Source organism: Cololabis saira, chromosome 1, assembly GCF_033807715.1.
Source record: "Cololabis saira isolate AMF1-May2022 chromosome 1, fColSai1.1, whole genome shotgun sequence".
Classification (NCBI taxonomy): Eukaryota; Metazoa; Chordata; class Actinopteri; order Beloniformes; family Belonidae; genus Cololabis; species Cololabis saira.
This window is the reverse complement of record NC_084587.1, coordinates 15,354,087-15,380,270: the sequence shown is the minus strand read 5'-3', so window position 1 is coordinate 15,380,270 and position 26,184 is coordinate 15,354,087. Positions and strand designations below refer to the sequence as shown.

Below are 26,184 nucleotides of genomic sequence, written 5' to 3'. Positions count from 1 at the left end.
TTCTAGAGTTTCATGTAATGTGTGAAAAAGAGCAAATGTCTGGTTTGGTGTTTGACTTTTTTTTTTTCAAATCCAAAAAACTGGACTTTATTTGAAAAAGGTTTAATTCCAAAGAAGCAGTGTGTTGAGAGACATCTAGTGGTAAAATTGCAGACTGCAAATAAATCAATACCCCTCAGCTCCCCATTCAAGTGTGAGACATGGACTGTAAATATAGTCGACAATCAAAAGGTCAAACATAAGTGAAGCTTAAAGGAGCTGTATGTAAGAGCAATAATAAAACGAATCATAAAATGACCCCGATATGTCAACAGACATTTAAAAATCATGTTCATTTCAAATACTTATGTCACTGACAACAGCACTCAAGCCAGGATATTCCAGTTTAAAAAGAGGAGTTGCAGCCCTCAACTGATGTTTATGTTGTCATTTTTTGTTTTGGCCTGAAGCTCCACCCTCCACCTATCTCCCAATCACCAAGTCAGTATTGTTTCTGAAGCTCCACCCTCCACCTATCTCCCAATCACCAAGTCAGTATTGTTTCGGCATCCGGGTTGCCAGCTGGGCTCTAATTATGGCAGCCATGGCAGCCTACGTTCCTGCTGCATTCTGCAGCCTACCCGGCAACCTCTGGTCGGGGGGAGGAGGGGGAGGGTACACGCCGCTCAACAATATTTTGAAAGTGACTGCAGTACCAGTTTTGGACATTTCTTACAGACGGCTCCTTTAAACGTCTGGTGACTTGCTGCAGTATATGTCATAAGCCCTGCCCCGCCCCTTTCCGTTAACTTCTCTTGCTCACAATCATTGTAGGTAGTTCTAATTTCATTACCCTGATTTATGCCCAAGAGTTACATTTTCTGATAAGGTTGGTTAGAATCTGATGTTTTCAGTGACATTTTGATTTAATCATCCACATATTTCGTTGGTACCCTGACGGTCGTACTTCAGATTTTAGCCTCTGCAGCTGAGAGAAGAATGATCTCAAGCGCTCCATTCCTCACGTCACAAACTGCCAGAATCTGCTGTTCTACGTTAATGTGGAGCAACATTTGGGACTGTCTGGGCATTTTTGGTTATGTTCAGCTGACATCCTAATCACAACCATATCACGGGGATACTCACAAGGAGTTGAGTGAGCGCAGACCTTGAAAGGCATCCGAGGCCAGCTCTGATATCTGGTTGTTGCTCAGGTCTCTGTAAAAACGTGCACAAAAAAGAAAGGGAACAGAGAAAAACATAGAACTAGTAAGTGCACCAGAGAGACACGTGGAAAATGAAACACCGAGGTCAAAAACAAGCCACAAAAGAGGACGGCAGCAGAGGTTGTAGTGGATCATTGACAGGGTGCAGAATACATATTATCTTCTAATCTACTCACATCCTGCGCAGCTTCTTATAAGGAGAAAAGGCCCCAGCTGGGATCACCTTGATGGCGTTCTGCTCCAGTCGTCTGGAACCAAACATACACACAGACCATTGAGGACAGACATTAACATTCCCCTATCACAGACCTATTGTTGATTATTTGTTGACTGCTGCTCATTCCCGAGGGCTTTGGCAAAGGGGGAACTTTTCCAGATAAGGCCCTTTGATGGCTGCTGCCAAAGTCTGTCAAATTTCTCTGATCTTTTGCCCTCTTTAACATTTGTGCACACACATGGGCACACAAGTACACGAGCGCACACACACACACACACACACACACCGCCTGGGAAGCGTTGCATCTAGTCTGTGCCAGTCTGACTCTCCGTTTGGTCAGTCCGACCAAACCAGCTGACCAGTCAGAACAAACTAACCCAGACCAGACATTTGACAGAGAAGGAAAGGGAGAGAACAACCATCCTCAGAACATTTGACATTTCTGGCACCGTGTCATGAGAGATGGTGAAATTTCGTGTTTTGCATTGAAATGTTTCTGCTCTCGAGCAAAGCGCCCAGGTGCAGGGAGGTACGGTGTACATGGAATCCCATAACTAAACAGTAGGGATGGGCGGTATGGACTAAAAAATGTATCACGATCATTTCTGGCATTTATCCCGATAACGATAAAAATGACGATAAAAAAATACCAATACAAAAAGAGTCATCAACGGGAATATTTCAGGCTCATTTCTTTCTTTCTATCTTTTTTTCTGCCTCATTTCTTTCTTTCTTTCTTTCTTTCTTTCTTTCTTTCTTTCTTTCTTTCTTTCTTTCTTTCTTTCTTTCTTTCTTTCTTTCTTTCTTTCTTTCTTTCTTTCTCATTTCTTTCTTTCTTTCTTTCTTTCAGGCTCATTTCTTTCTTTCTATCTTTTTTTCTGCCTCATTTCTTTCTTTCTTTCTTTCTTTCTTTCTTTCTTTCTTTCTTTCTTTCTTTCTTTCTTTCTTTCTTTCTTTCAGGATCATTTCTTTCTTTCTTTCTTTCTTTCTTTCTTTCTTTCTTTCTTTCTTTCTTTCTTTCTTTCTTTCTTTCTTTCTTTCTTTCAGGCTTCTTTCTTTCTTTCTTTCAGGCTTCTTTCTTTCTTTCTTTCTTTCAGGCTCATTTCTTTCTTTCTTTCTTTCTTTCTTTCTTTCTTTCTTTCTTTCTTTCTTTCTTTCTTTCTTTCTTTCTTTCTTTCTTTCTTTCAGGCTCATTTCTTTCTTTCTTTCTTTCTTTCTTTCTTTCTTTCAGGCTCATTTCTTTCTTTCTTTCTTTCTTTCTTTCTTTCTTTCTTTCTTTCTTTCTTTCTTTCTTTCTTTCTTTCTTTCTTTCTTTCAGGCTTCTTTCTTTCTTTCTTTCTTTCTTTCTTTCTTTCTTTCTTTCAGGCTTCTTTCTTTCTTTCTTTCTTTCTTTCAGGCTTCTTTCTTTCTTTCTTTCTTTCTTTCTTTCTTTCTTTCTTTCTTTCTTTCTTTCTGGCTCATTTCTTTCTTTCTTTCTTTCTTTCTTTCTTTCTTTCTTTCTTTCTTTCACGGTTTATCGTGAACGGTAAAATATCACCCATTCCTACTAAACAGACTGAACGGAGTTAAAGTGTGGTGGAGAATAAAAGAGCAGAGACCCTGTGAAATCTTCAAATCGAGGCCAACCAACTAACCGATGAAAGCCATTGTGGTGGTGGAGGAACGTCACATGAAAACAGAAGTTATATCTGTTGCAATCCCAAGAGGCAGCAACATCAAGAGGAAAGAAGCTTGAGAAAATACCAAGGACTAAAAGAAGAAGTGGGAAAGATTTGCTTCTAGTGCAAGGAACCTCTTTCTAACATTTCACTTGCAAACAGCTCAATGATAAACACTTGATCAAACAAATTATTCCTAAAGATTATGAATGATGAAAAGGAACGTTTCCTTGACAGATAAAAATGTCTTCGACTTCAGTGTTTTCTCTTCTCAAATCTAGTCTTTTGTTAGTCAAGTCTTTCTAACACTTAAATCAGATTTAACAAAAAACCAGGGGTCAATGCTCATTTCAGCACTTCTGGTACTCATTACTTCAAATGTGATGGTTCTTATGGCTCCTCTTGTCTTGACACATACTTTTAACGATATCGTCCTTCTTCTACTTCAAATTAATCTCTCAATTCTTATTCCTCTCCCCATCTCTGTTATTTTCTTAAACAGGAAAGCGCTGCATGACCAGCCTTTCTAATTTCACAGACGCGTGCCTTTATTTCACCACACAAAGAAAAAAATAATAAAGAAGTAGTGAAACAGAAAGGTGGCGAGAGACAAAGAACGAAAGCTGAGAGATGCACGGTGAACGCGCAAGAGAAATATCACTGCACCTAATGCCGACACAAGTTTGCAAGCGTGTGTGAAGCAACAGTGTGTGTGTGTGTGTGTGCGTTTACGTGCATGTCTTACATCTCAGTGATGGTTTCAGGCAGGTTGGTGGGTATTTCTGACAGACCCTTTCCTCTGCAGTCCACAATGTTGTTACTGCAGGTGCAGGACTCTGGGCACTGTAACACACTGCAGGAAGAAGATGATGACGACTGGTGACCTACACAGAGACAGAGACAGTGTTATCCACCATTACGCTTTGTGTAATCCCAAAGGTGAAGGATGTTTTTTGCACAAAAAAACTGAGTGTGGAAAAAGCTGCAGCTGGAAAAAACAGAAAGTGTGGGAAGGATGCTGTTGTTACACATGACCTTGTGTATCTGCTGTATCATTCTTAATCTTGTACAGCTAATCCAATCAGCATTTAATTCACTGAGTGCAGTACGTGAAGTTAAAGCCAAGCCATGCACAGGCAAATGAATACTGACCTTCATCCTCGTCTAGAAAAGCATGAGCAAAAAAAAGACAGCGATAAGAAGCAAACGAGATGAAGCAAAAGAGCAAGCGGAGGAAAGTCGCAGAAAAAAAGACGGTAAAGCAAAACACCGAACTCAACCGACCTGCGCACGCGAACTCCTTCTTCTGCACCTCAGCCACGTTGTGCCCCCTCAAGTGCGGAGGAGACATGCACTGCGTGTAGAGACCCAGCCGGGGGCGCTGGCGCAGCCACTCGGACAGCCAGGCTACGTGGCAGTCACACTGCAGGTTGTTGGAGTGCAGGCGACTTGGCAGAGATGAATCAGGAGCGACGAAAAAAGGCGAAGGAGGTGTGGAGTAGAGGAGATGGAAGACATGATGGGATGATGGGATGGCGGGTCGGGGGGGGGGGGTTCAGGCAAGTGGGGAGAACAGGTGGGGGTGAGGAGAAGTAATAGATGTGATGACAGAGGGGACGGGAGTGTCGGTGGGTGACAGAAGAGAGAGTTGCGAGAACAGATCAATCTATTAATTAAATGGGGAGAGATGAGAGGAATCATCCCCCGCTGGATGGTAATGTGCAGCAGTGATGCAGCGGCGCCACTTACAAGGTTCTGAGCTTTGGCATGTGGTTGAAACTGGCCACAGATAGTCGACTGATGTTGTTATTGTTGAGCGTGCTAAAGAAAAAGAAATGACAAAATACACAATAAAAATACACATCATTAAATGGAAGTTGGACTTTTATCAAAAACACATCTCTAATGCTTTCAAAGCATGTCTGCGTTCTTCTCCGGGCATTAATCAAGACTCCGAAAACTAAAAACATGCAAATTAGCCCCACCTCTACACCCACCACCGGCCCGGGGGTTCTCATCTTCAACTCCACTTGAACATTTACTACGTTGCATTGGAGGAATTCAGACACATATGTGTCAAATTAATACAGTTTTTTACTACAGTTTTTGCTACGGTTTACAACTGCTGAGAAATGTTCTTAAAACAGAAGAAACAACAGGAAAACCTGAAAATATTAGGCATGATGCATCTGGTAATAACGTAATAACGATCAAAAAAGAAGCATAAGCCGGTATTTGCTGTGACTCCCTCAGAACCGAGCACATATGTAACTCTTTTTAAACAGCTGTCTCATGCAGATATTTGCAAGGATATCCATTAGTATCTAATTCTCTTAGAGTTTAACAGAGCCAGAAAGAGTTTTACAGAGACAAGAAAATAAATATGGATATTCGTGATGCTTTTATAAAACAAGACGAGAGGTGCCTATGAGTTTTGCACAGCTTGTGCATCGTCAGACTAGGAGACGGGCTGCAGCGAAGTCCAGGTACAATATCGGAGAAATGTGTACAGAAGATTACAATCTCGGAAAGAGCGGAGATAGATAGTCTGCAGAACCTCCAAGCTGCTAGACCTCCGGTTGAATATCAAAAAGGAGTTGCCCCATGATATTCTGAAACTACATTTTCAGACGCTGCAAAAGCAATGTCATCTTCAGAAAGTCAAGGAGCGCACGATATGTATCCTATCCTACTGCTTTTTGGTATTTCTCATTGACAAAAACCTCCCCAAAAAAAGCCTCTGCTGCTGCCGCTCGCAGGCCGGCTGAACAGACGGGGTACTCACAGCACTTCCAGGTCACGTAATGCGCGGAAAGCTCCATCCTCAATACAGCTGATGTGGTTGTAGTCCAACTGGCTGCACACATAAGGAAGACAGAACAAAAGGAAGCTGACGATGCATAGATATCTTACAGTATACCTTTAGTTGAAAGTGGAGCCAGACTGGCAGCTACAGATGAAAATGCATCACCTCCCCTGGACATCTCATCAGCATCCTCTCTGTCTCCCTCACACTCATTCACTTTCTCTTCTCCAGATCTGTCTCCTGGGCCCTTTGTAGATGCATTTCTAAATGTAGTTGTGTCTGAATCCATTCCTGTTTTCTGCTCTCTTCTATCTGATGTCTAATATGTATGCGCTGCTGGTTACCTACCCCCCCCCTCTCTCTCTCCAGCTCTTTCTCAGAAGAGCTTTGCTGAAACAATTTAATTAAGACATAAGGACAGTAAATCATGTGCTGTCACCCGCATACAGACGCAGGCAGGCAGGCACACAAACACACACACACACTCTCGCTCACACACATAATCCCTGTCCTTTTACAATAATTGCACGGCATTTCAAAAAAATTATCTGATGTGCGGGGAAAAAATCCAGGAAGCAAAGTAAATTAGCGAATAAATCAATATTTATAGAATTACTGCAGGGCAATTGTTTTACAGATAGACTGTCCAACAATTATTATAACTATGAGTGAGGCAAAACAAAGAAAAAAGCAACAGCATCAAAATGCCAGTGAAGTAACATCCACAGCACACACACACATATAATCAGCGGCTAATTAGCCGTGGGTGCCAGTCAATGCAGCAAGCAGGAGGTACATGACATTTAACACAATTAAATATTTATGCACAGGCACACGGGTGTTGTGCACATTTGCAAACCTGTTGAAAAGCAAGTGGTGTAGTTGTGCATGCAAACACACATAAATGCACCCTCACGCCCTGCACACGGATGCAGGGAAAACATTGCAAAGAGAGAGCCACTTACAGGTTCTTGATTTCCACAGCGCCCCTGAAGGCTTTCCTTGGGACCCCCTGAATCTGGTTCTCGCTGAGGTCACTGGACAGAGGGAGGAGAGGAGACAAGGAAATGATTTGGCACAGAGCAATGCCAAGTTGTCACAGAGCCACTTGCTTTGCAGCACAAGTACTTGATGCAATCACCGAAATGCAGCGGGGGAGAGAGGGCGGGGGGGGGGGGGGGGGGGACTTCAGAGTCCGATAGAGCATCAGCGAGATTGAGTTCCTTGCCCAGAGAGCCCTTCTTTCACCAAATCTAATCAGCCATCTCAATTCATCTCTTGGTGACACAAAGAAGGCTCTCTCTCTGACAAGTGTCCACGCATCCAGGGCCCGGGCGCAATTCAGTTGTGGGTTTGAAGTCAGGTAGAGGAGGCGTCCGACGTGCCAACAACCTGTAGGGGGCACTGGTGACATCCGCTTCCCTCTGAGTTTTTACTGCTGCCTCTCTAATCACTCCCACTCACCCCAGCCTCGGCCCACCAACCCCTCCCTCCCTCCCTCCCTCCTTCCCTCCCTCCCCTGCTTTTAAAGACTGAGTGATGGATGCGTATGTGTGCGACTATGAGCGCTTGGGGTTTACAGAGATTTAATTTTCGGCCACTTTAACTAAGTTGCAAGCTTGGACGGCACACAAGCGCAACCCTGAAACGCACACACCCACGCACTCACGGGGGTATAAATACACTCAAAAACATGAACAGGTGTCTCACAGACTCAAACAACTGTACTGCATTCTGCCAAGTGAAATAAAAGCAATCACTGCAACATAATTTAGTGAAGGACACACACACCCACACACACACACACACACACACACACATATATTTATATATGTACTGAAAGATGTGAATGCATATGGTCACATGACTGCAGGCGTTAATCACGTTGGTGCACATGTGCAAATATAAATAAAGGAGGTAAAGCGGAGGCACGAGAACGATATCAGCGGCCAGAATCACGCTGTATTTGAGAATGAGAAGTAGGAATGGGCAATATTTTACCGTTCACGATATACCGTCAAAAAAATTCCTCACTGTAAGAATTTGTCATCTCGCGGTAAAAACGATAAATTCCCCTTGATGACGTTTTTGTGTAAAGCTGATTTATGGTTCTGCGTTAAATCCACACACAACGTACGTGAAGGAAGGAAGGAAGGAAGGAAGGAAGGAAGGAAGGAAGGAAGGAAGGAAGGAAGGAAGGAAGGAAGGAAGGAAGGAAGGAAGGAAGGAAGGAGAGAGCAGGAGGAAAGAAGGAAGGAAGGGAAAAAAGAAGGAAGGAAGGAATGAAGGAATGAAGGAAGGAAGGAAGGAAGGAAGGAAGGAAGGAAGGAAGGAAGGAAGGAAGGAAAGGGGAGAAGGAAAGGGGAGAAGGAAGGGAGAAAAGAGGAAGGGAAGAAGGAAGGAGAGAGCAGGAGGAAAGAAGGAAGGAAGGGAAAAAAGAAGGAAGGAAGGAAAGAACCTGAAAGAACCTGAAAGAAAGAAAGAAAGAAAGAAAGAAAGAAAGAAAGAAAGAAAGAAAGAAAGAAAGAAAGAAAGAAAGAAAGAAAGAAAGAAAGAAAGAAAGAAAGAAAGAAAGAAAGAAAGAAAGAAAGAAAGATAAATTCCCATTGATGACGTTTAGTAGCATTTAGTATCTTTTAGAGCAGTGATTTGGGGGCTCCAAAGACTGAATGTGGTGATAGATTTATAGTTAAAAGGTGGAGTTGAATTGGTATTTTTTTAATCGTCATTTTTATGGTTATCGGGATAAATGCCAGAAATGATCGTGATACATTTTTTAGTCCATACCGCCCATCCCTAATGAGAAAAAACGTCCGTTAGATCATTTCGTGTAAAACTGGCCCACAGACATCTGGTATCTCAGACCGTTGGACAGCAGGCGTCCGTGTGTGTAAGTGTAAGTGGTTTGACAATACGCCGCAAAGTTCCAGACAGACTCTCCGACCTTTCACCGCTGACCTTTCCGGCTCTTGACCCCCAACAGCGGTCTCCACAATGCTAATCAGCTAACGGCTAATGCCCTGCCACATTCTCCAGATTCCTGGGATCGTATAATCCGCTCTGTAGGTATCATCCATCTCCACTGTCTCCACCTGCTGCTCCCGAACCGCATCGGGAAGGGGTGGTTTGTTGCAAGAAAGAGTGAAACAGACAGAGCTAAGGACTTTAACAGAGTGAGAGCCCGGAGAGGTCGTTTTATCTTTCTCCAGCCCTAAAGTCCAACCGAAGCGACAAGACTGATTTCTTTCTTGGCCGCCAAGCCTGTGGGGGGGAGTGGTCACTGTGAGTGTTTGATTGACGGCTGAGACTGCAGAGGCACACAGAAGCCACGCCAGCAAACCTTCCCTGGTAGCTATAGCTTATTGGCAGATGTTGGTAGTAGTAGGAGATAATAAACTAATCTGTCAGGTTGAATTTACATGTCCACTTATACTCGAGGGTAGGCGACAGACATAATTGCAGGAAAACGTGCATTTTCTGCTGTTTAGTTTCCGTTGTTGTGTTCTAACTGCCAAACGGTGTGTCATATAAAAACACCTTAAATTATAATGTGACGTGTGTAATAAGTCAACAGAAATTATCCCTGTGAGAGATTTCTCTTTTTCCGTTTCAAATTTGTAAGAAGCAACAACGGAAAATGTCACGGTCAAAAGCAATCAATAGATGCAGCCTTAATTCAATCTACATCAAAAGTGTGTTGGGAGAGTTTTTTGAACACATGATCCATTACATCTGCGTCAAATGTATATACATATATATATATCTATAAATATGTGACCTTTCCCTGACATCTCCATAACAACATGCTGACAAACACTGGCGCATGCACGTATGTCTATAGTGCTTTCTGATGTGATGATCACCTGACTTGGTGGAACGGGAGTTTAAAAACACAGGCTGACGGGGAGGAGGGGGGGTTGTTTTTCTTCTCTTACACAAACACACACGTGCTTGTCCTTATGCATACACAAATAACCACAAAAACACACATGCACCTAATGGCTGGTCTGGATCACACGGAGTGTATCCTGACGCTGTTTTTACAGGACGCGCGGGGGGGGAGGTTGCACAAGCAGGCGTGCTCTTTTAACCGCTGGAGCTCTGAAACCAAATAAACACTTTGGTAGAGAGTGCTCCTCAACCCTGAACGCGCACACATGCAGACACTAGGGATGGGCGGTATGGACAAAAAAATGTATCGCGATCATTTCTGGCATTTATCCCAATAACGATAAAAAAAATACCAATACAAAAAGTGTCATCAACGGGAATCTTTCTTTCTTTCTTTCTTTCTTTCTTTCTTTCTTTCTTTCTTTCTTTCTTTCTTTCTGGCATTTATCCCAATAACGATAGTCGTTTCTTTCTTTCTTTCTGGCATTTATCCAAATAACGATAGTCGTTTCTTTCTTTCTTTCTTTCTTTCTTTCTTTCTTTCTTTCTTTCTTTCTTTCTTTCTTTCTTTCTTTCTTTCTTTCTTTCTTTCTTTCTTTCTTTTTGGCATTTATCCCAATAACGATAGTCGTTTCTTTCTTTCTTTCTTTCTTTCTTTCTTTCTTTCTTTCTTTCTTTCTTTCTGGCATTTATCCCAATAACGATAATCGTTTCTTTCTTTCTTTCTTTCTTTCTTTCTTTCTTTCTTTCTTTCTTTCTTTCTTTCTTTCTTTCTTTCTTTCTTTCTTTCTTTCTTTTTGGCATTTATCCCAATAACGATAGTCGTTTCTTTCTTTCTTTCTTTCTTTCTTTCTTTCTTTCTTTCTTTCTTTCTTTCTTTCTTTCTTTCTTTCTTTCTTTCTTTCTTTCTTTCTTTCTTTTTTTCTTTCTTTTTGGCATTTATCCCAATAACGATAGTCGTTTCTTTCTTTCTTTCTTTCTTTCTTTCTTTCTTTCTTTCTTTCTTTCTTTCTTTCTTTCTTTCTTTCTTTCTTTCTTTCTTTCTTTCTTTCTTTCTTTCTTTCTTTCTGGCATTTATCCCAATAACGATAGTCGTTTCTTTCTTTCTTTCTTTCTTTCTTTCTTTCTTTCTTTCTTTCTTTCTTTCTTTCTTTCTTTCTTTCTTTCTTTCTTTCTGGCATTTATCCCAATAACGATAATCGTTTCTTTCTTTCTTTCTTTCTTTCTTTCTTTTTGGCATTTATCCCAATAACGATAGTCGTTTCTTTCTTTCTTTCTTTCTTTCTTTCTTTCTTTCTTTCTTTCTTTCTTTCTTTCTTTCTTTCTTTCTTTCTTTCTTTCTTTCTTTCTTTCTTTCTTTCTCATTTCCTCAATTTATCGTTTTTACCGAGAGATGGCAAATTCTTACCGTGGGGAATTTTATTGACGGTTTATCGTGAACGGTAAAATATCACCCATCCCTAGCAGACACACGTATAATGTACCGTTTGCATCCACGGGATCTAACTTCTCGGCTTAGAGGAATCTGTGAGAAGCTGTTCAGGCCGTATGACAGGAGATGACAGTTCGACAGCTTCTCTGCGGGTTATACTGCGGGTTATAGCGGAGGAGATCTCGCTTAAAAGCCCACTTAATGCCTTCCCCTGGAAACACTCTTCTCTATCAACTGCACCAATGTATCTTTGACACCAATCCCATCTCAAAGCTTGGATCTCATTCCTCTTTTATACTTTAATTACGCCGAGGAAAGGCAAGTGTCAGTTCATATTCTGCTTAAGCTGCACATTTTCAAAGGTTTTTCAACCTCCCAGTTCTAAAGGCGTATCGAATGCAGCATCGGTTCTGGTTGAAAAGGAAAATTTGGACGAGTCATGAAGTGTATTTGCGTCCATGTTGACAGGGAGCATCAGAGCCTAATGGTTTAAAGACTCGTTGTGTTCAATTTCTCAGGAAAGCAGACCATATAAATGATTGATTAATTTTTTTCCTTCTTTCACAAATCTCCTGTCCTTATGATCCATGATGACAGAAAGAGCAACACACACTCCCGTTTCACAGGCGTAGTACATGACTGGCAGCTTGCGTGTGTGGGACTCTTGAGGAAGTGCAGAAGGCCATTCTGAACCCCATTCATCTCCCAGACCACCAGAAAGCGATGAGGGAATAACAAATTTTACCCTGACAGGGAAATTGACTTCTTGGGGACTTAGAACGGGATTTTCTTACACAGATTCCCGCCAAGACACCTGATTCAGTTTCGTCTTGTTAAGCGTCCACCCGCCGCCGCCGCCTCGCTCTGCTTTCTTCTTCAGCTTCCTCTCCTTTAACCTCTCCCTTTTCATCCTTTCCTTCTCTCTGTGTCGTCTCCTTCTCTCCAAAAGTGGGCTTGTTTTTGGACTTCCCTGGGATTTAACCCCTCACCTCTGCCCCTGCGCCTAAACTGGGGAGGTTAGCTTCATTAAAAGAGGCTCCAGCTGAGCCCAGTGTGTGTGTGTGTGTAGTGTGTGTGTGTGTGCATGTGTTTTTGTTTGAAAGAGGCCGGAGGTATTCGAACCACACAGGAACTATATCACGCTGCTAAGTTTGAAGCCCTCTGAAAGCGGAGACACATGCAAAGTTCCCCACTGCACACGCTTACACTAAATCCAGACGCACCGCCGCTGAAAACTGACAGCTGACGGCCCATATTCCTGACGGGAGGTAGGAAAGCAGACTTCTATAAACACTCACACACACATGCCATGACCCACTCCGCTCATACGCTGAACTCGCAGTCACCTCCTCTCTTTCTCATATTAGCCTTTTTATTTGACAGTCACCTTAAGTAAGATAAATCAGAAAAAAAACAACAGCCTTCCTGTTTCCTCAAACATGATGCGGCTATTTTTCATACTAAAAAAAAAAAAAAGGCCTCTCGAGTAGATAAATTGAAAAGTGCCAGCTTCGTATTTTGGAGCCGACGGGAAAATTTGAGCTCTATGAAAACAATGAAATTGCGGTGGAGACTGTTAGCGGAGTACGCGGTCGAGAGGCCCGGCGCGGCCCTCTCACTCGTGCTAAGTGTCGGGATACGTGGAGGCACAGACCCCTCTGCATTCTTTGGACACCTCATGTCACGGCGGTTCGTTCCTTTTTTTGGTCGTGCCAAAGAAAAACCAAGAATTAATAAATGTGGTTTTGTTAAGTAAAAAGACAAACAGGTGATCACAGGAAACTGGAATGGGAGAGAGTAAAAAATTGAATGTATGAACTGTTAAAAACAGTCGAATTATGCTTCTAGATGCAATGAGTAACAACTTGAAGCGTCCCTTCATCATGCAGCTCCTTCACTACGACGGAGTATTAGGGCCAAACTAAGACAAAAAAAATTGGGAAATTACGAGAATAAAGTCATAATATAATGAGAATAAACTCGTAAAATTACGAGAATAAAGTCGTAATAGAATAAAGTCGTAATATTATGAGAATAAAGTCGTAATATTACGAGAATAAAGTCGTAAAATTACGAGAATAAAGTCGTAAAATTACGAGAATAAAGTCGTAAAATTACGAGAATAAAGTCGTAATGTTGCGAGAATAAAGTCGTAATATTATGAAAATAAAGTCGTAATATTATGAGAATAAAGTCGTAATATTGCGAGAATAAAGTCGTAAAATTCCGAGAATAAAGTTGTGATATTACGAGAATAAAGTCGTAATGAATAAAGTGGTAATTTATGAGAATAAAGTCATAATATTATGAAAATAAAGTGGTAATTAGAACTCTAACAGGAAGAGCAGTCTTCTCCCTGTGTTAAAATGAAGAATATTGAGCATCTTGTGAAGTTATATTTATATATTTATAATATATTACAACTTTATTCTCGTAATATTACGACTTATTCTCGTAATATTATGACTTTATTCTCATAATTTTACGACTTTATTCTCATTACATTATGACTTTATTCTCGTAATTTCCTTTTTTTGTTTTTTTGTTTGGCCCTAATACTCCGTCGTACTTCACAGATCAATGAGAGGATAAAAACATATTTTTTCTCTTAAAAAAAAAATCCTTAATACGTTTAATAATAAAAAAAGTGCAAAAACCCAACAACTTTTAATGGAACTTTTGTTGACTATAATGCATTGACAGGGTATGGCACGACATCCTGATGCCTGCTGAAGTTGCTCATGTGAAACTAAGCCATCCAGATTGAACAGCTTTGTAGTGACGACGATGCATGAAAGGGTTACGAGGCTGAAGCTCCTCGGACTTCCTTCTGACTCTGCGTTTATCAGACGCCGGTCCCTGACGCAAACGTACTGCTGTTTGCTAACCAGAAGAGTTAAAAGAAGAAGAGACCGTGATGTTATTTTCATCATACCAAGTCCACCTAAAAACACTACTCTCCGTTTTTTAAACCTGCAATTGTGTGGTTGTTGTCTTAGCTATATCCTCTCACCCTCCTCTTTGTCTGCTCTTCTCACCTCTGGTGGCCCATGATGTGTGTGTGTGCACGCGTGAGTGTGTATGTGTGTGTGTGTGTGTGTATTTGATAGAGTCAGGTCTCCAGTGTTAAGAGCTTAGTGCTGCTTTTCTAAAGGGGCTTTTTTATGGTGAGAGGGGCTTTTGACACCCTCCGTGTCTAAGAAGACCTGAGCATGAAAGCGCTGCACTCAATTCTCACACATGCAGTCCTCATCCTCTCCCCTCCACCCCGCTCTCTCTCTCGCACGCTGGACACGCACACCCTCGCCCACTGTTGTACAGTTTCTGAATCTCTTTTGTACGGGACCTACTGCCATGAAATTCTTCCCAGGTCTGGCAAAAGTGGGGGCTCCCATGGAAGTGTGTGCGCATGTGTGTGCATGTGTGCGCATGTGTGTGTGTGTGTGCATGTGTGTGCGTGTGTGTGCGTGTGTGTGTGTGTGTGTGTGTGTGTGTGTGTGTGTGTGTGTGTGTGTGTGTGTGTGTGTGTGTGTGTGTGTGTGTGGTTGGGTATGAGCTGGCAGAGCTGTAAACTAATCATCTTGTTCAAATCCCTTTCGGAGAACTTAATCCTATTAAGTGTAAGAATGTGTGAATGGGCAAAGATGGAGTTGGAATGAATCGAAAAGGAAAAGGGGGAAAAAGGAAGAAAAGTGAGGAAAAAGTGGCCTAAGAGAGAAAAAGTGAGTGAGTGAGTTATGAGTCAAGTCAAATATTATTTGATGATGATAATTTCAGATGGAGAGACTAAACTGAAACTGAAGTGTGTGTGTGTGTGTGTGAGTGTGTGTGTGTGTGTGTGTGTGTGTGTGTGTGTGTGAGTGAGTGAGTGAGTGAGTGAGTGAGTGAGTGAGTGAGTGAGTGAGTGAGTGAGTGAGTGAGTGAGTGAGTGAGTGAGTGAGTGAGTGAGTGAGTGAGTGAGTGAGTGAGTGAGTGAGTGAGTGAGTGAGTGAGTGAAAGAGAGAGAGAGAGAGCGTGCGCGAGAGCGAGAGAGAGAATCCTGTGGCTAATTCAGGCAGCAGTGCCATTAGTGGACCCCCTAAGATCACACTTCTGTGAGCAATTAGAAGGAGAAAGACTTTCAAAGAAAGGAGAGGGAGGAGAGGAGTTTTTGTGAAGACAATGCCCACACTGGACCACCACCTGCCAGTGTGTGTGTCTGTGGGAGTGTGTAATGGTAAATCAGGACCTCTGTGAATGAAATATATTCAAAGCACATGAGATATCATGGACAGCAATATTTTTAGACACCTTAAACTTGAGTTGATAAAACGTGTCTTACTTTATTTTCTTTACGGTTACATATCCGTGGCTCATGTTTCCATCACGTCCAAGGACATTTCATTGGTTGATTTCCAGAAAACTCCCCCTAACGTTAACCATAAGCACCTCTTCTTTAATCCCAATCTAACCTTTCACTAGCCTCAAATCTGAATACTGAAATGTAAAATGATTTTTTCTGTGACTTTGTCCTCTAAATATCAGTGGTACCAGATACCACACACACACACACACACACACACACACACACACACACGCACACGCACACGCACACGCACGCACGCACGCACACGCACACGCACGCGCACACGCACATAGCCAGGCTCTTCTTTCAGCCTCCCACTTCAGTCGCTCTCTTCTAAACTAATATTGACTTTGCTCATGAATGACAGATCTGCAGTCTCCCTCCCTCCGCCTCGCTCCCCTTCTCATTGTCTGTTTCCCTTATTCGCCATCACGCCTCGCACACATACTTTAAATGCCAGGTATCTGGGTTGCCATGGATACCGGACCGGGGTGGACACCAAGGGGACTTTTTGCCTTGACAGAGTGGATGTCCCCTGTGTCCCTGTCTGGCGACCGGGATGGCAATATGCCACAGGTGTGTGTGTGTGTGTGTGTGTGTGTGTGTTTGCATTAATGATACCGTAACAATACAAAGCGCTCAGTTTTCCGATGGGTTTGTGATCCTCCTTTATACTTGACGACGCAGAGGAAAGGCACTCTGATTACAGGGTTGAAATGCTGCTTTTTTTGAGGAGTTCATACATGAACACTTACGTCAGGGGTCAATCTCTTTTAGCTGAAAGCTAAACGTTGACAAACTTCTGACAAAAGGCATCCGGTTGCTGAGGAAACGCCGGTTTTGAACACAGATCTCTAATGTCAACCGCCATTGGCAACTATTCACCAGTATAAAGTAACAAACCTGGACGCTGAGGGATGGCACGTTGTACTTTGTGCATTTTTATCGTGCATGTGTAAAAACCAGACTGATTTCACTGGTCTCCCGCCCCAGGAACAGATTAGTCAGCGGTCTGAGGCTATGACATCATCAGAAATGTTTACACGCATAATTATAGACAAGTGAGAAATACATCTGTTGCGCACACTCACACACGAATGGAAGGAGGAAACAGACAGCGGCTTGCAGTAATACAGTAATTGCATATGAGGACAGTTTAGAAGCACTCAGTAACGGGGATAATCTCATGATTTAAAGCTGCCGCGCCAGAAGGTTTCATCGTGCCGGGGCACCTGTGCGCTTCCAAAAACAAAGCTTTGTGTACTTCTAACTTTTCCTTTGCAAAAATCGCAGGTTTGAAATCAAATGGCATAAATGTAAAAAAACGTTTTAATACATAGTGCATTTGGGCCCATTGAAAACTATGATAATAGTACTTCTTCAGGCGGTGTAGACTAAGACACGTCATCAGAGGGCGGTCTTATCTCATCTCACTGTGAGGAAGATGATCTGAACCAAGATCCACCTCTGCGTAGATGTTCTGGAGCTTGCTTGTACCAAGAAGGAAGAAAGCTTCACAGAAAAAGATACCTGACCTTGGTTTGTTGTGGTGGAGGAATAATAGGAATTGTGTACAGTGAATTTTCACAGTTTGAATAGATAAATGCTTGTGAAAAACTAGCAATGCTCTAGTTCCTTTGACCATCATTATCAGCGCCTTCTAAGAATACTGAACCTAAAGTGTCTAAGGTATTGGAGAGTGCTTACTTGTGTGATTTTTACCACTGCAGACACTTTTTCCATTTAAGAAAAAAAAAGACCCATAACTACTTGTGTAGCTCATAATTTGAGTGTAATTCATTTGCCCTCTGAGCGCCCTAAAACGGTCAGTTTACAGTTTAAACATTGGTGCTCTTACAGGGCAGGGTTTAGTCAGACACGGAGAGAAGTATGATGGATTTCTGCAGGATTCTCCCTGCCCGAGCACCTGAACGTAACCAAAAAGGGTTTAATTTATTGCAGATTCTTCCTGCAATGCAGCTGATTTGATCCAGAACGTTTCACCTCCTTCCTGCACTCCTTTACACCTCCTTCTCTTCAGTCCTCCCTTCTCCTATCTGCTGTCTCGTTCCCTTCTCCTCTCCTGTTAGCTCTCACTTCCCGTCTTTCTCTCATCCATCCTGTGCACCCTCCACCACCCTCTTTTGCCCTGCTCCCTGTGTAATGAGTCTAATCCATCAGCCAGACAGTATTAATTGTATTCCGATAGCAGTGTGTTCACTTGCTGCTCGCTGCTGTCTCCGTGTTTACGAGTCAATAACCCCGGCTCAAACACCTACACACGGCCTATGACGGATATGTGTGTGTGTACGTGTGTGTGTGTGTATGCGTGTTTCTGGACACGTGTGTCTCCGTGTGTGAATTTTTAAACCAACTCAGCAGTAGGACCAAATTTATTGCAGTCTTCGTCTACAAGAGCGTCCAAAACAAACACAAAATGTAGACACACACCACAGCTAAAATGACCACCAGCGGACGCGTTGCCAAGCCGCTTGGTGGCCACAAACTCTCGGCCAGTGACATCATATCCTTTTCCTGTTTGCCTCTCACAGTGTCGTACAATAACAAGCAGAATAGATAAATAGAAAGTGACAGCACATAAACACGTGTCCATGCCTATTTGTGTATGTGTGTGTGTGTGTGTTTGTGAGCGAGAGAGTGCTTCAGTCTGCATATCCTTTGCCAGGTCAGAAAAGTTGTTTTTACACACATTTTGACCCGATGTGCCACAAACTCCGTGACCCAATGAGCTGAAGCCGCAAGCAGCCTCCTCCTCTCTTGTCTGCCTCCTTTCCATTTAAAACCCCAACCTCGAACAAAAAAGAAAAGAAAAAAGAAATCTAACTGCCTGGATAATGTATCATTCTGGCCCCAGATGATCCTTTGTGTTTTTCAGACGTAGCTTTTTCATCTATTTTTATCTCCCACAATTCGCTTCATCCATCAATCGCTGCAGCACTAGTCTCCCGATCAATCGGTCAATTTGTCATTGTTTCGTGCATCAATCACTCACTTTGGCAAATCCCCTGTCGGCCTGCAATCCTACGCAGCTGGACGACTAGTAGTCCCCGACTTTAGAGCAAATGGGAAGATGGTGAGATTTCACCGGGTCCCATATTTGCATCAGAAGAGTTTAACAATTCAGTACCAATGTTTCCTTTGTGGCCTAATTGTTAAAAAAAAACGAATAAATAAATAAAAACTGGTTTTATTACATAGCACTTATTTACAGATCAGGAAAAAAAATCCCAAAGTGCTTCACAATGAAATACAATTTTCGAGAGAAGAAAAATAGGATCAATTAAAACAGGACAAATAAAACAGAAGAATAATTAAACAAGGTTGTATTAGAAGAACTGTTCTAGATTATTGCTAAACCCCCCCCACCGAAGAAAAACAAAAAACATGTGAATGTATTCCTTGTTACCTGCTCCAAAACCAATACCATAAATTGACCTATTACTCCATGCCAAAAGTAATTTGTTATATTACTCGTTATACTTTTTTCCAGTGCATCTCATGAAAAATGGTAATTGTGGGGTTGGCTGTGGAGTTGTGGGTAGAGTCAGCTGTCCCCCAGCTGGAAGGTCACCAGACCCCATCGTGCATCATACGGTTCGTGGGTAAGACTTTAACACCACACTGCCCCCCGTCATCCCGACCACTCGTAGTTGCAGTTCCAAGCCTGGATAAATGCTGAGGGTTGTGTAATGAAATAACTTGTAATAACTGCGAGAGCAGCTCTTCACATTTAAGCTAATAAGTATTATTCTGAATACGGTAATATTGGTAATATTGGTCCCATAAAAGTTACCAGCAGCATGAGAAGCTCATCTGTGGTGAGGGAGGAGGAAAAAAGTGGTTATTGTCACATGAATTTGAGAAGGCATCTGTAATGTCCCTGAACGTTACGTCCTCACCCTCACTGCAGCATTTTCCTCGTCACGATCACAATCAGCAGGCGAATTTAAACCACTGTTACAACATTTGATGATGGGCTTTCTCACCAATTTTAATTTTGAAATGGTCCTCAAGTGGGGGGAAATAAACCGGTTTTGAACCATAAATTCAGAATGAGAGTTAAGAGATACTGATTGGTCAAATAAAGCACTTACATTTCTGAGATTCAGCTGGATGTAATCGACTAGAGCAGTGGTTCCCAACCTTTTTTCCTTGGAGCCCCCCCTACTTGTGTCTAAGACCAGCCAGGCCCCCCAACCCGTACTAGCACCAAAATAGTCTTTAATTGAAAAAATTAACATTAATTATGTTTTTTTGATACATTTTTCTTTGGTTTACTCTGTATACATACAGTATGACTTTGTTTTTCTCCAATGTCACCAATGTATAAAATACGCACAAAAGGACATAAAAGGACATACAAATATTTCTGAAAAATGTCTCTTTTAATATGAGACCAACATTTTTTTAAAATTTTTCCTTTAACAACCTGTCGGAGTAGATTAAATGTTGAGTAATGATATAATAATAAGGAATTAAATCCTTTCCTGTATTTGTCACCAGTGTATAAAAAACAAAAAAAATTCAAGACATTCATAAATTATTCCTAACAATGTCTTATGAATGACTCATTCGCAAATATAATTTTTACAACTGCATAATTTCAAAGCAGACAAAGTTTCGCGCCCCCCCAAAGATCTCTGGTGCCCCCCCAGGGGGGGCCCGGACCCCAGGTTGGGAGACACTGGACTAGAGAACCAACAACCAGCAATGACAGCGACGGAGACGAGCTAACAGTAACGTGTGCGAAGTGCAGAGATGGCGTTCTGCTTCCAGCAACATTTATGCTGTGATTGACAGCTGAGCCGAGGAGGTGACGGTCTGTGGTTGGGTCGTGCGTGAGGAGCGAGGAGCGAAATATGGCCTTTTCAGACGTTCCATCTGACAGCCGCCAAACGTGTCCGAACGAGCTCGCGGCCGCTTTTCCGTAACCATTTCCAGTGGAAATCCTCTTAGGTCAGACCTTGTGACATTTACATATCGTTTTCAACACAAGTCTGAACTGCAGCCGTGACATTAAGGAACAGACACCCTCGGTAGTGGCGGGTCTTATACTGACATATGATCTTCTTTTCAGAGAAAATTGGATAAATAGATAACTGCACTTTCCAAACTTTTTCCCTTACCATTATTTCATGCAGGAAAATTGGTATTTTTATCACAGTGGCCGAGCCAGATAAGCAGGGGAGAGGTCTACGCTGAATGTCCCCCTCTTTGGGTCAGGCTGACACGCGGCTTCTCCTCATCCAGACAGCAGACATGACAAGCCTTTTTCACACAGCGGGGTGACTACTGTTTACTGGCAGGAAGAAAAGAAAAACAAAGAAAAAAAAGAACCATGTCTTCGTTGAGCCGAGTCCAGATGAAACTGTTCTTAAGGAATCCGGTGGACGGCGGGAGCGGGAATACGACGAATGACGCTTAAAATCAACAGACTTTAGTGTTAAAGCACAGCTGACGTTACACACACGGACTCAGAGAAGCTGTGAGGAAGATGAACGTGAATGGAAACGATGTCTAAATAACTGAGTGCTTTAACAGTTTGATTTAAAAAAAAAAAGAAGGGGTTGTGAGATATCAGCATAAAACGTCTATTTGTGTGTGTGTGTGTGTGTGTGTGTGTGTGTGTGTGTGTGTGTGTGTGTGTGTGTGTGTGTGAGCTGACAATGAGTCGCTCACCCATCTGTCATTATTCACAGTTTACAAACCACACACACGCACACACACACACACATGCACACACACACACACACACACACACACACACACACACACACACACACACACGCACACACACATGCACACACACACACACTGTGTGGTTTTGTCTTTCCGTCGTCATGTTTACCCAGCAGCTCGGCGCGACATACTAGCGAGGCCTCCTCACGCACACGTGCACGCACATTTAGGACAAAGAGACACTGAAATATTAATAACTTAGTAAATATCAGACATGACGTCGCTGAGGCCGCGTCAGCAAGGTGAACATTTTGTTTCACAAATGGACCGTGCAGAGCAAATGCCAGGCCTTTACAGTCTCATCATTTAATTTATCGTTGATCTTCAGATTGCTTTTTTGATTGATTGATTGATTGATTGATTGATTGTTTACTGTGCAATCTTCCTAGCCTAGTCAGCTACGGTATATCTATCCGTTTCACATTGACTCTCATGAGTTGAGCCTGGCAGACCTCCTATCTTGCTGGTTCCACTGGTACAGAACTTGGCGAACCAATTGCAGCAGGGCTGGGAGTAGGAATGGGCGATATTTTACCGTTCACGATATACCGTCAAAAAAATTCCCCACGGTAAGAATTTGTCATCTTGCGGTAAAAATGATAAATTCCCGTTGATGACGTTTTTGTGTAAAGCTGATTTATGGTTCTGCGTTAGATCCACGCACAACGTACGTGAAGGAAGGAAGGAAGGAAGGAAGGAAGGAAGGAAGGAAGGAAGGAAGGAAGGAAGGAAGGAAGGAAGGAAGGAAGGAAGGAAGGAAGGAAGGAAGGAAGGAAGGAAGGAAGGAAGGAAGGAAGGAAGGAAATGAGCCTAAAAGAAAGAAAGAAAGAAAGAAAGAAAGAAAGAAAGAAAGAAAGAAAGAAAGAAAGAAAGAAAGAAAGAAAGAAAGAAAGAAAGAAAGAAAGAAAGAAAGAAGGATAAATTCCCGTTGATGACGTTTTTGTATTGGTATTTTTTTTATCGATATCGGGATAAATAAATGCCAGAAATTATCGTGATAATTTTTTTAGTCCGTACCGCCCATCCCTAGTTGGGGGATTGGGGGCTTTACGCATGGGCGTCCACGAGCAGCTTCTCAAAAGCAGCCGAGGTGGCTGCAGCATTGCTAATAGACACTTGGATCAACAGGTTTCTACTGCAAACCTGACAGCAGTCAGCCATCGACTCTGCTACTCCACGACACGTCATTTGGGACGTCTTTGGTTTATACCAGCCTGGTTTTCCTGCTGCCTACTGTATGTCACAACTGTCATTTCTCCGATTCCCTGATTGGTCCCATTCCTATCCAGTGACGTCTAGAGGCAGTTTCTCCTGCATCCGTTAGCACCGCCCCCCCGGAAATCAAACTCAAGTCTAAAAGAAAAAACGTATCAACTGTCACACAGCCTGGAAAATGCCCAGTTGTATTGATCATTTAAACTTGTCGCTTATCCAAACAACTACTTAAATGCAACACTTCAATTCACTCACGTATTCACGTACAGTAAGTATAATGAGACAGATAGAAAACCAACAGAAATGTATTGCTGTCTTTGAATATACAGCAATATCTGTGGCATATTTCTGCAAATCTGGAGACTGACTGAAAAGAAAATATTCTGCTGTTTACAACAAATTTACATCACTTGTAGCTTTTACTTCATATTAGCGATATTTTAGTCTCTCGGAGGAACCGAGCGACGACTGATCAGTGCTGTTTAACTGTTTTGACACCAAAGGATTCAGATGGGTAACATTCAGGTGTATCAACTACTGTTCCACCTTTATGAAACAGTGCATTATTCATTTGTTGTTTTGTATGTGCTGTTTTATCGGCAAAAATGTAGGTTAAATAGGGACATTGAAACAGGCAGAATGGAGCATCTGTGGCAGAGGTACAGTGGAGGCAGGTCCCGTTTCCCCCTCCAGGCATCATCATCATCATCATCATCGTGTGTGTCACTACATTTGTGTGTGTGTTGGCGACAGAAAGCCTTTCCTCCCCAAGGCCTCTCACTTAAACTCTGTGTGAAAATGAGCCCCTTGTCAATCGTCTACTCGAGGCTGTTTAGGGAAATGAGGGATTCATCCGTCAGCCGCTCAGCTGTGGGAGGGCGATGAGGCTGCGGCAGTTTACAGTGTCTGACCCAACACCTGCACAATGCTTTTGGACCAGGGGTGGGGAGGAGAAGAAGAAGAGGACGGGGAGGGTTTAAATGTGGTGGGAGGGGGGACACAAAAATGGAAGAACAACATTTGTGGCAGTCAGAAAGAAATTCAAGAGCTATTCAGATTTTTTGTTAAAAAAGGAACAAGCTGGCGGAAAGGCATAGTTGCTGCTTTTCTTTTATCATGACTCCGCCTCCTTTCTTTCTGTTTTGATCCAAATCTATTCAAGATGTCTCCAGAATCCTATCCCTCCAACCTCATCTGCCCCCCCCACACACCCCCACCCAGCCAGCTATTTGCCAGCTCCTGGCAAACGCTGGCTAGCTGAGATATTCCTCTTCAAATAGTTTCTCTCCGTCAATGTTGTCTTTCTTTCTTTCACCACCACAGCGGCTTGGGTCACACACACTTGTCACTCTGGACCAGCTGTCATGCACCATCTGTCCAGTGTCCGCTGAGCACACACACCCATTCACACACACACCGCACACAAACGCACACCCACTCCCAACCGCGGTGCGCAAATGTGGCCGTTATTGGCAAAAACACACCGTTCCCCCCCTGAAACACTTTATGTTTATTAATCTGCGTCAAAATGAATGCAAAGATCTGAGAATGACAGGAGAGGGAGACTGAAAGGAAAAAAGGGAGGGAAATAAAAGAAGAGGGAAAACGCCTCTTAACAAAAGCTGGGATGCATTTCCACATGACCAGCGCTGAATATGTGACACAGTCGTGCACAATCCAGACCACTTCTGCACTTTCCTGATTGGCCGTTGGGTCGTTTCATGCACTTGTGCTACATTTTACCTAAACACCATATGTGCCGGAGTGAGTAACGTTGCTTTGTGCATGTGTGCATGTGTGTGTGTGTGTGTGTATGTGTGTGCGCGGTGAATTCCTTTGAGCAGTGGCTTGGAAAGACTGGCCATGAAAGCAAACAGTGTTGGCAATTAAATCTCCAGGACACCAGCCAGACAGCACACACACACAACCAAACACTCATGCGTTCACACATAAATGTCATTTAAACAACAATAATTAAGAGAAATTGCGTTGACTGGATTTGCAATTGATTCTCAATAATGATGTTTATTGGAAAAACACAGAGACCATTTCCTTGTTTTTAAAATGTCTAACGCCGATGATTTAAAACACATGACTGAAGTGAGTCAAGAAGTCATTCCTGTTCTTCACAGTTTGTGTTGAATTAAAGGAAACGGTTTATAACCACGAGAACAATGCTTTTACAATGTGTCCGTTATTCACTGGTAGAAAAGGGTGGAATGTCGCCCCCAGGTTTTGGATGAAGTGTTTTCACAAGAGCAGGAGGTTCAAGTATCTTGGGATCTTGCTCATGAGGGAGGGAAGAATGGAGATGGAGATTCTGCAGCAGTAACTCTGCACCACTCTGTTTTAGTGAGGAGAGCGCCCAGAACGTAGCGTCCAACCACGGTCGCAAACTTTAAGTAGAGACCGAAAGAATTAGAACGTGGATACAACCAGCTGAAGTGATTTTCCTCCAAAGGACAGCCGGACCGTCCTTCAGACACAAGGAGAAAAGTGCTGTTTTTGAGGAGGGACTCGGAGCAGAGTAGAGTTGCCCCAGTTAAGGTGGTTTGGGCATCTGGTTGGGACACCTCCTGGAAGCCACCCTGGAGAGATGTGCTCGGGGCGTGTTCATCCAGGCGGAGGCCCCAGGCCAGACCCGGGGCATGCCGGAGAGATCACTTCTCTCTCCGTCTCTCGGGGATGCCTCGGGATTCTGCTCGGGAGAGCTGGAGGAGGTGGTGACGGGGAGGTCTGTACCTCTTTGCTCAGGCTGCCGCTCCTCCAACCTCAACGCAGATAATCAGCGGATGGATAAATACAGTACTCAACATTACTGAAGTGGATCAAAAAACACGCATGTTAAGAATTTTGGATAATGTATGTTGTCTCACCTTGATGAAATGTTTGATCCATTTCAAATGTTGAAAACTATAGATGGATAGTATTTATGGTCTAACTTTATTTACTAATTTGGTATTCTATATTCAAATTTAGGTTGATGGCTGATAAAAATGTAAAATGTAGTTGATCCCTTACATATATGTGTGTGTGTATATATATATATACACACACACACATAGACACACACATAGACACACACATAGACACACACAGATTAAATGACAGCAAATACGGGGTATCTTAACCTTTAAATTTAGTCAATTACTAAAAAATTCAAAGCCATATTTTGTAATTAAAGATGTCAGATAAATGTGTTGCACTATGAACAAAAGAAAATACTTTTAATGCATAACTCATCATCAGATGTCCATTAAACAAAACTAACCACATCATCATCAGTTACATGTTATAAAAGCTTTTACTCATTAAATAACTGACTAATTGAACTTCAAAACTGTATTTTATTTAAATTATTTTTGGTAATCCATTTATTTAATATTCGTTTATATTTTCTCCTGCTCTGTCCCCTATTCTCTGTCAGTCCACGAATTACTCTGAGTTGCTGGAACCCCAGTAAGCAGCTATTGTACAACGTTTTATTTAATGCTAAAAATAATACAGAGATGTTTTGACTGTTCTACTTTATAGAAAAAAAAAATAAAAAAACAACAACCTCAATCGTAATTCCAACCAGACTCCATTTTGTTTGCTCCATTACCTCTCAGATAAACAGCAGCTGCGCCCCTCATGCATGTATGTCAGAGGAGTC

At 42.4% G+C, this 26,184-nt stretch overlaps 1 protein-coding gene across 17 annotated transcripts in view; it reads right to left on the bottom strand.

Moving 5' to 3' along the window:
- Positions 1 to 26,184, bottom strand: part of slit2 (slit homolog 2 (Drosophila)) — a 139,819-nt gene that overhangs the window by 58,240 nt on the left and 55,395 nt on the right. For 12 of the 17 annotated variants that reach the window (XM_061709173.1, XM_061708201.1, XM_061708758.1 and 9 more), the window contains 8 exons: positions 6,852 to 6,923; positions 5,866 to 5,937; positions 4,830 to 4,901; positions 4,365 to 4,528; positions 4,233 to 4,244; positions 3,826 to 3,964; positions 1,382 to 1,453; positions 1,126 to 1,197 (listed from right to left, as the gene is read on the bottom strand). In XM_061709173.1, the coding sequence (XP_061565157.1) occupies positions 1,126 to 1,197; positions 1,382 to 1,453; positions 3,826 to 3,964; positions 4,233 to 4,244; positions 4,365 to 4,528; positions 4,830 to 4,901; positions 5,866 to 5,937; positions 6,852 to 6,923 (675 nt within the window). Of the gene's footprint in view, positions 1 to 1,125; positions 1,198 to 1,381; positions 1,454 to 3,825; positions 3,965 to 4,232; positions 4,245 to 4,364; positions 4,529 to 4,829; positions 4,902 to 5,865; positions 5,938 to 6,051; positions 6,193 to 6,851; positions 6,924 to 26,184 lie in introns of those variants that run through there. The other 5 variants (XM_061708064.1, XM_061708919.1, XM_061708605.1 and 2 more) reach the window with 2 other exon arrangements.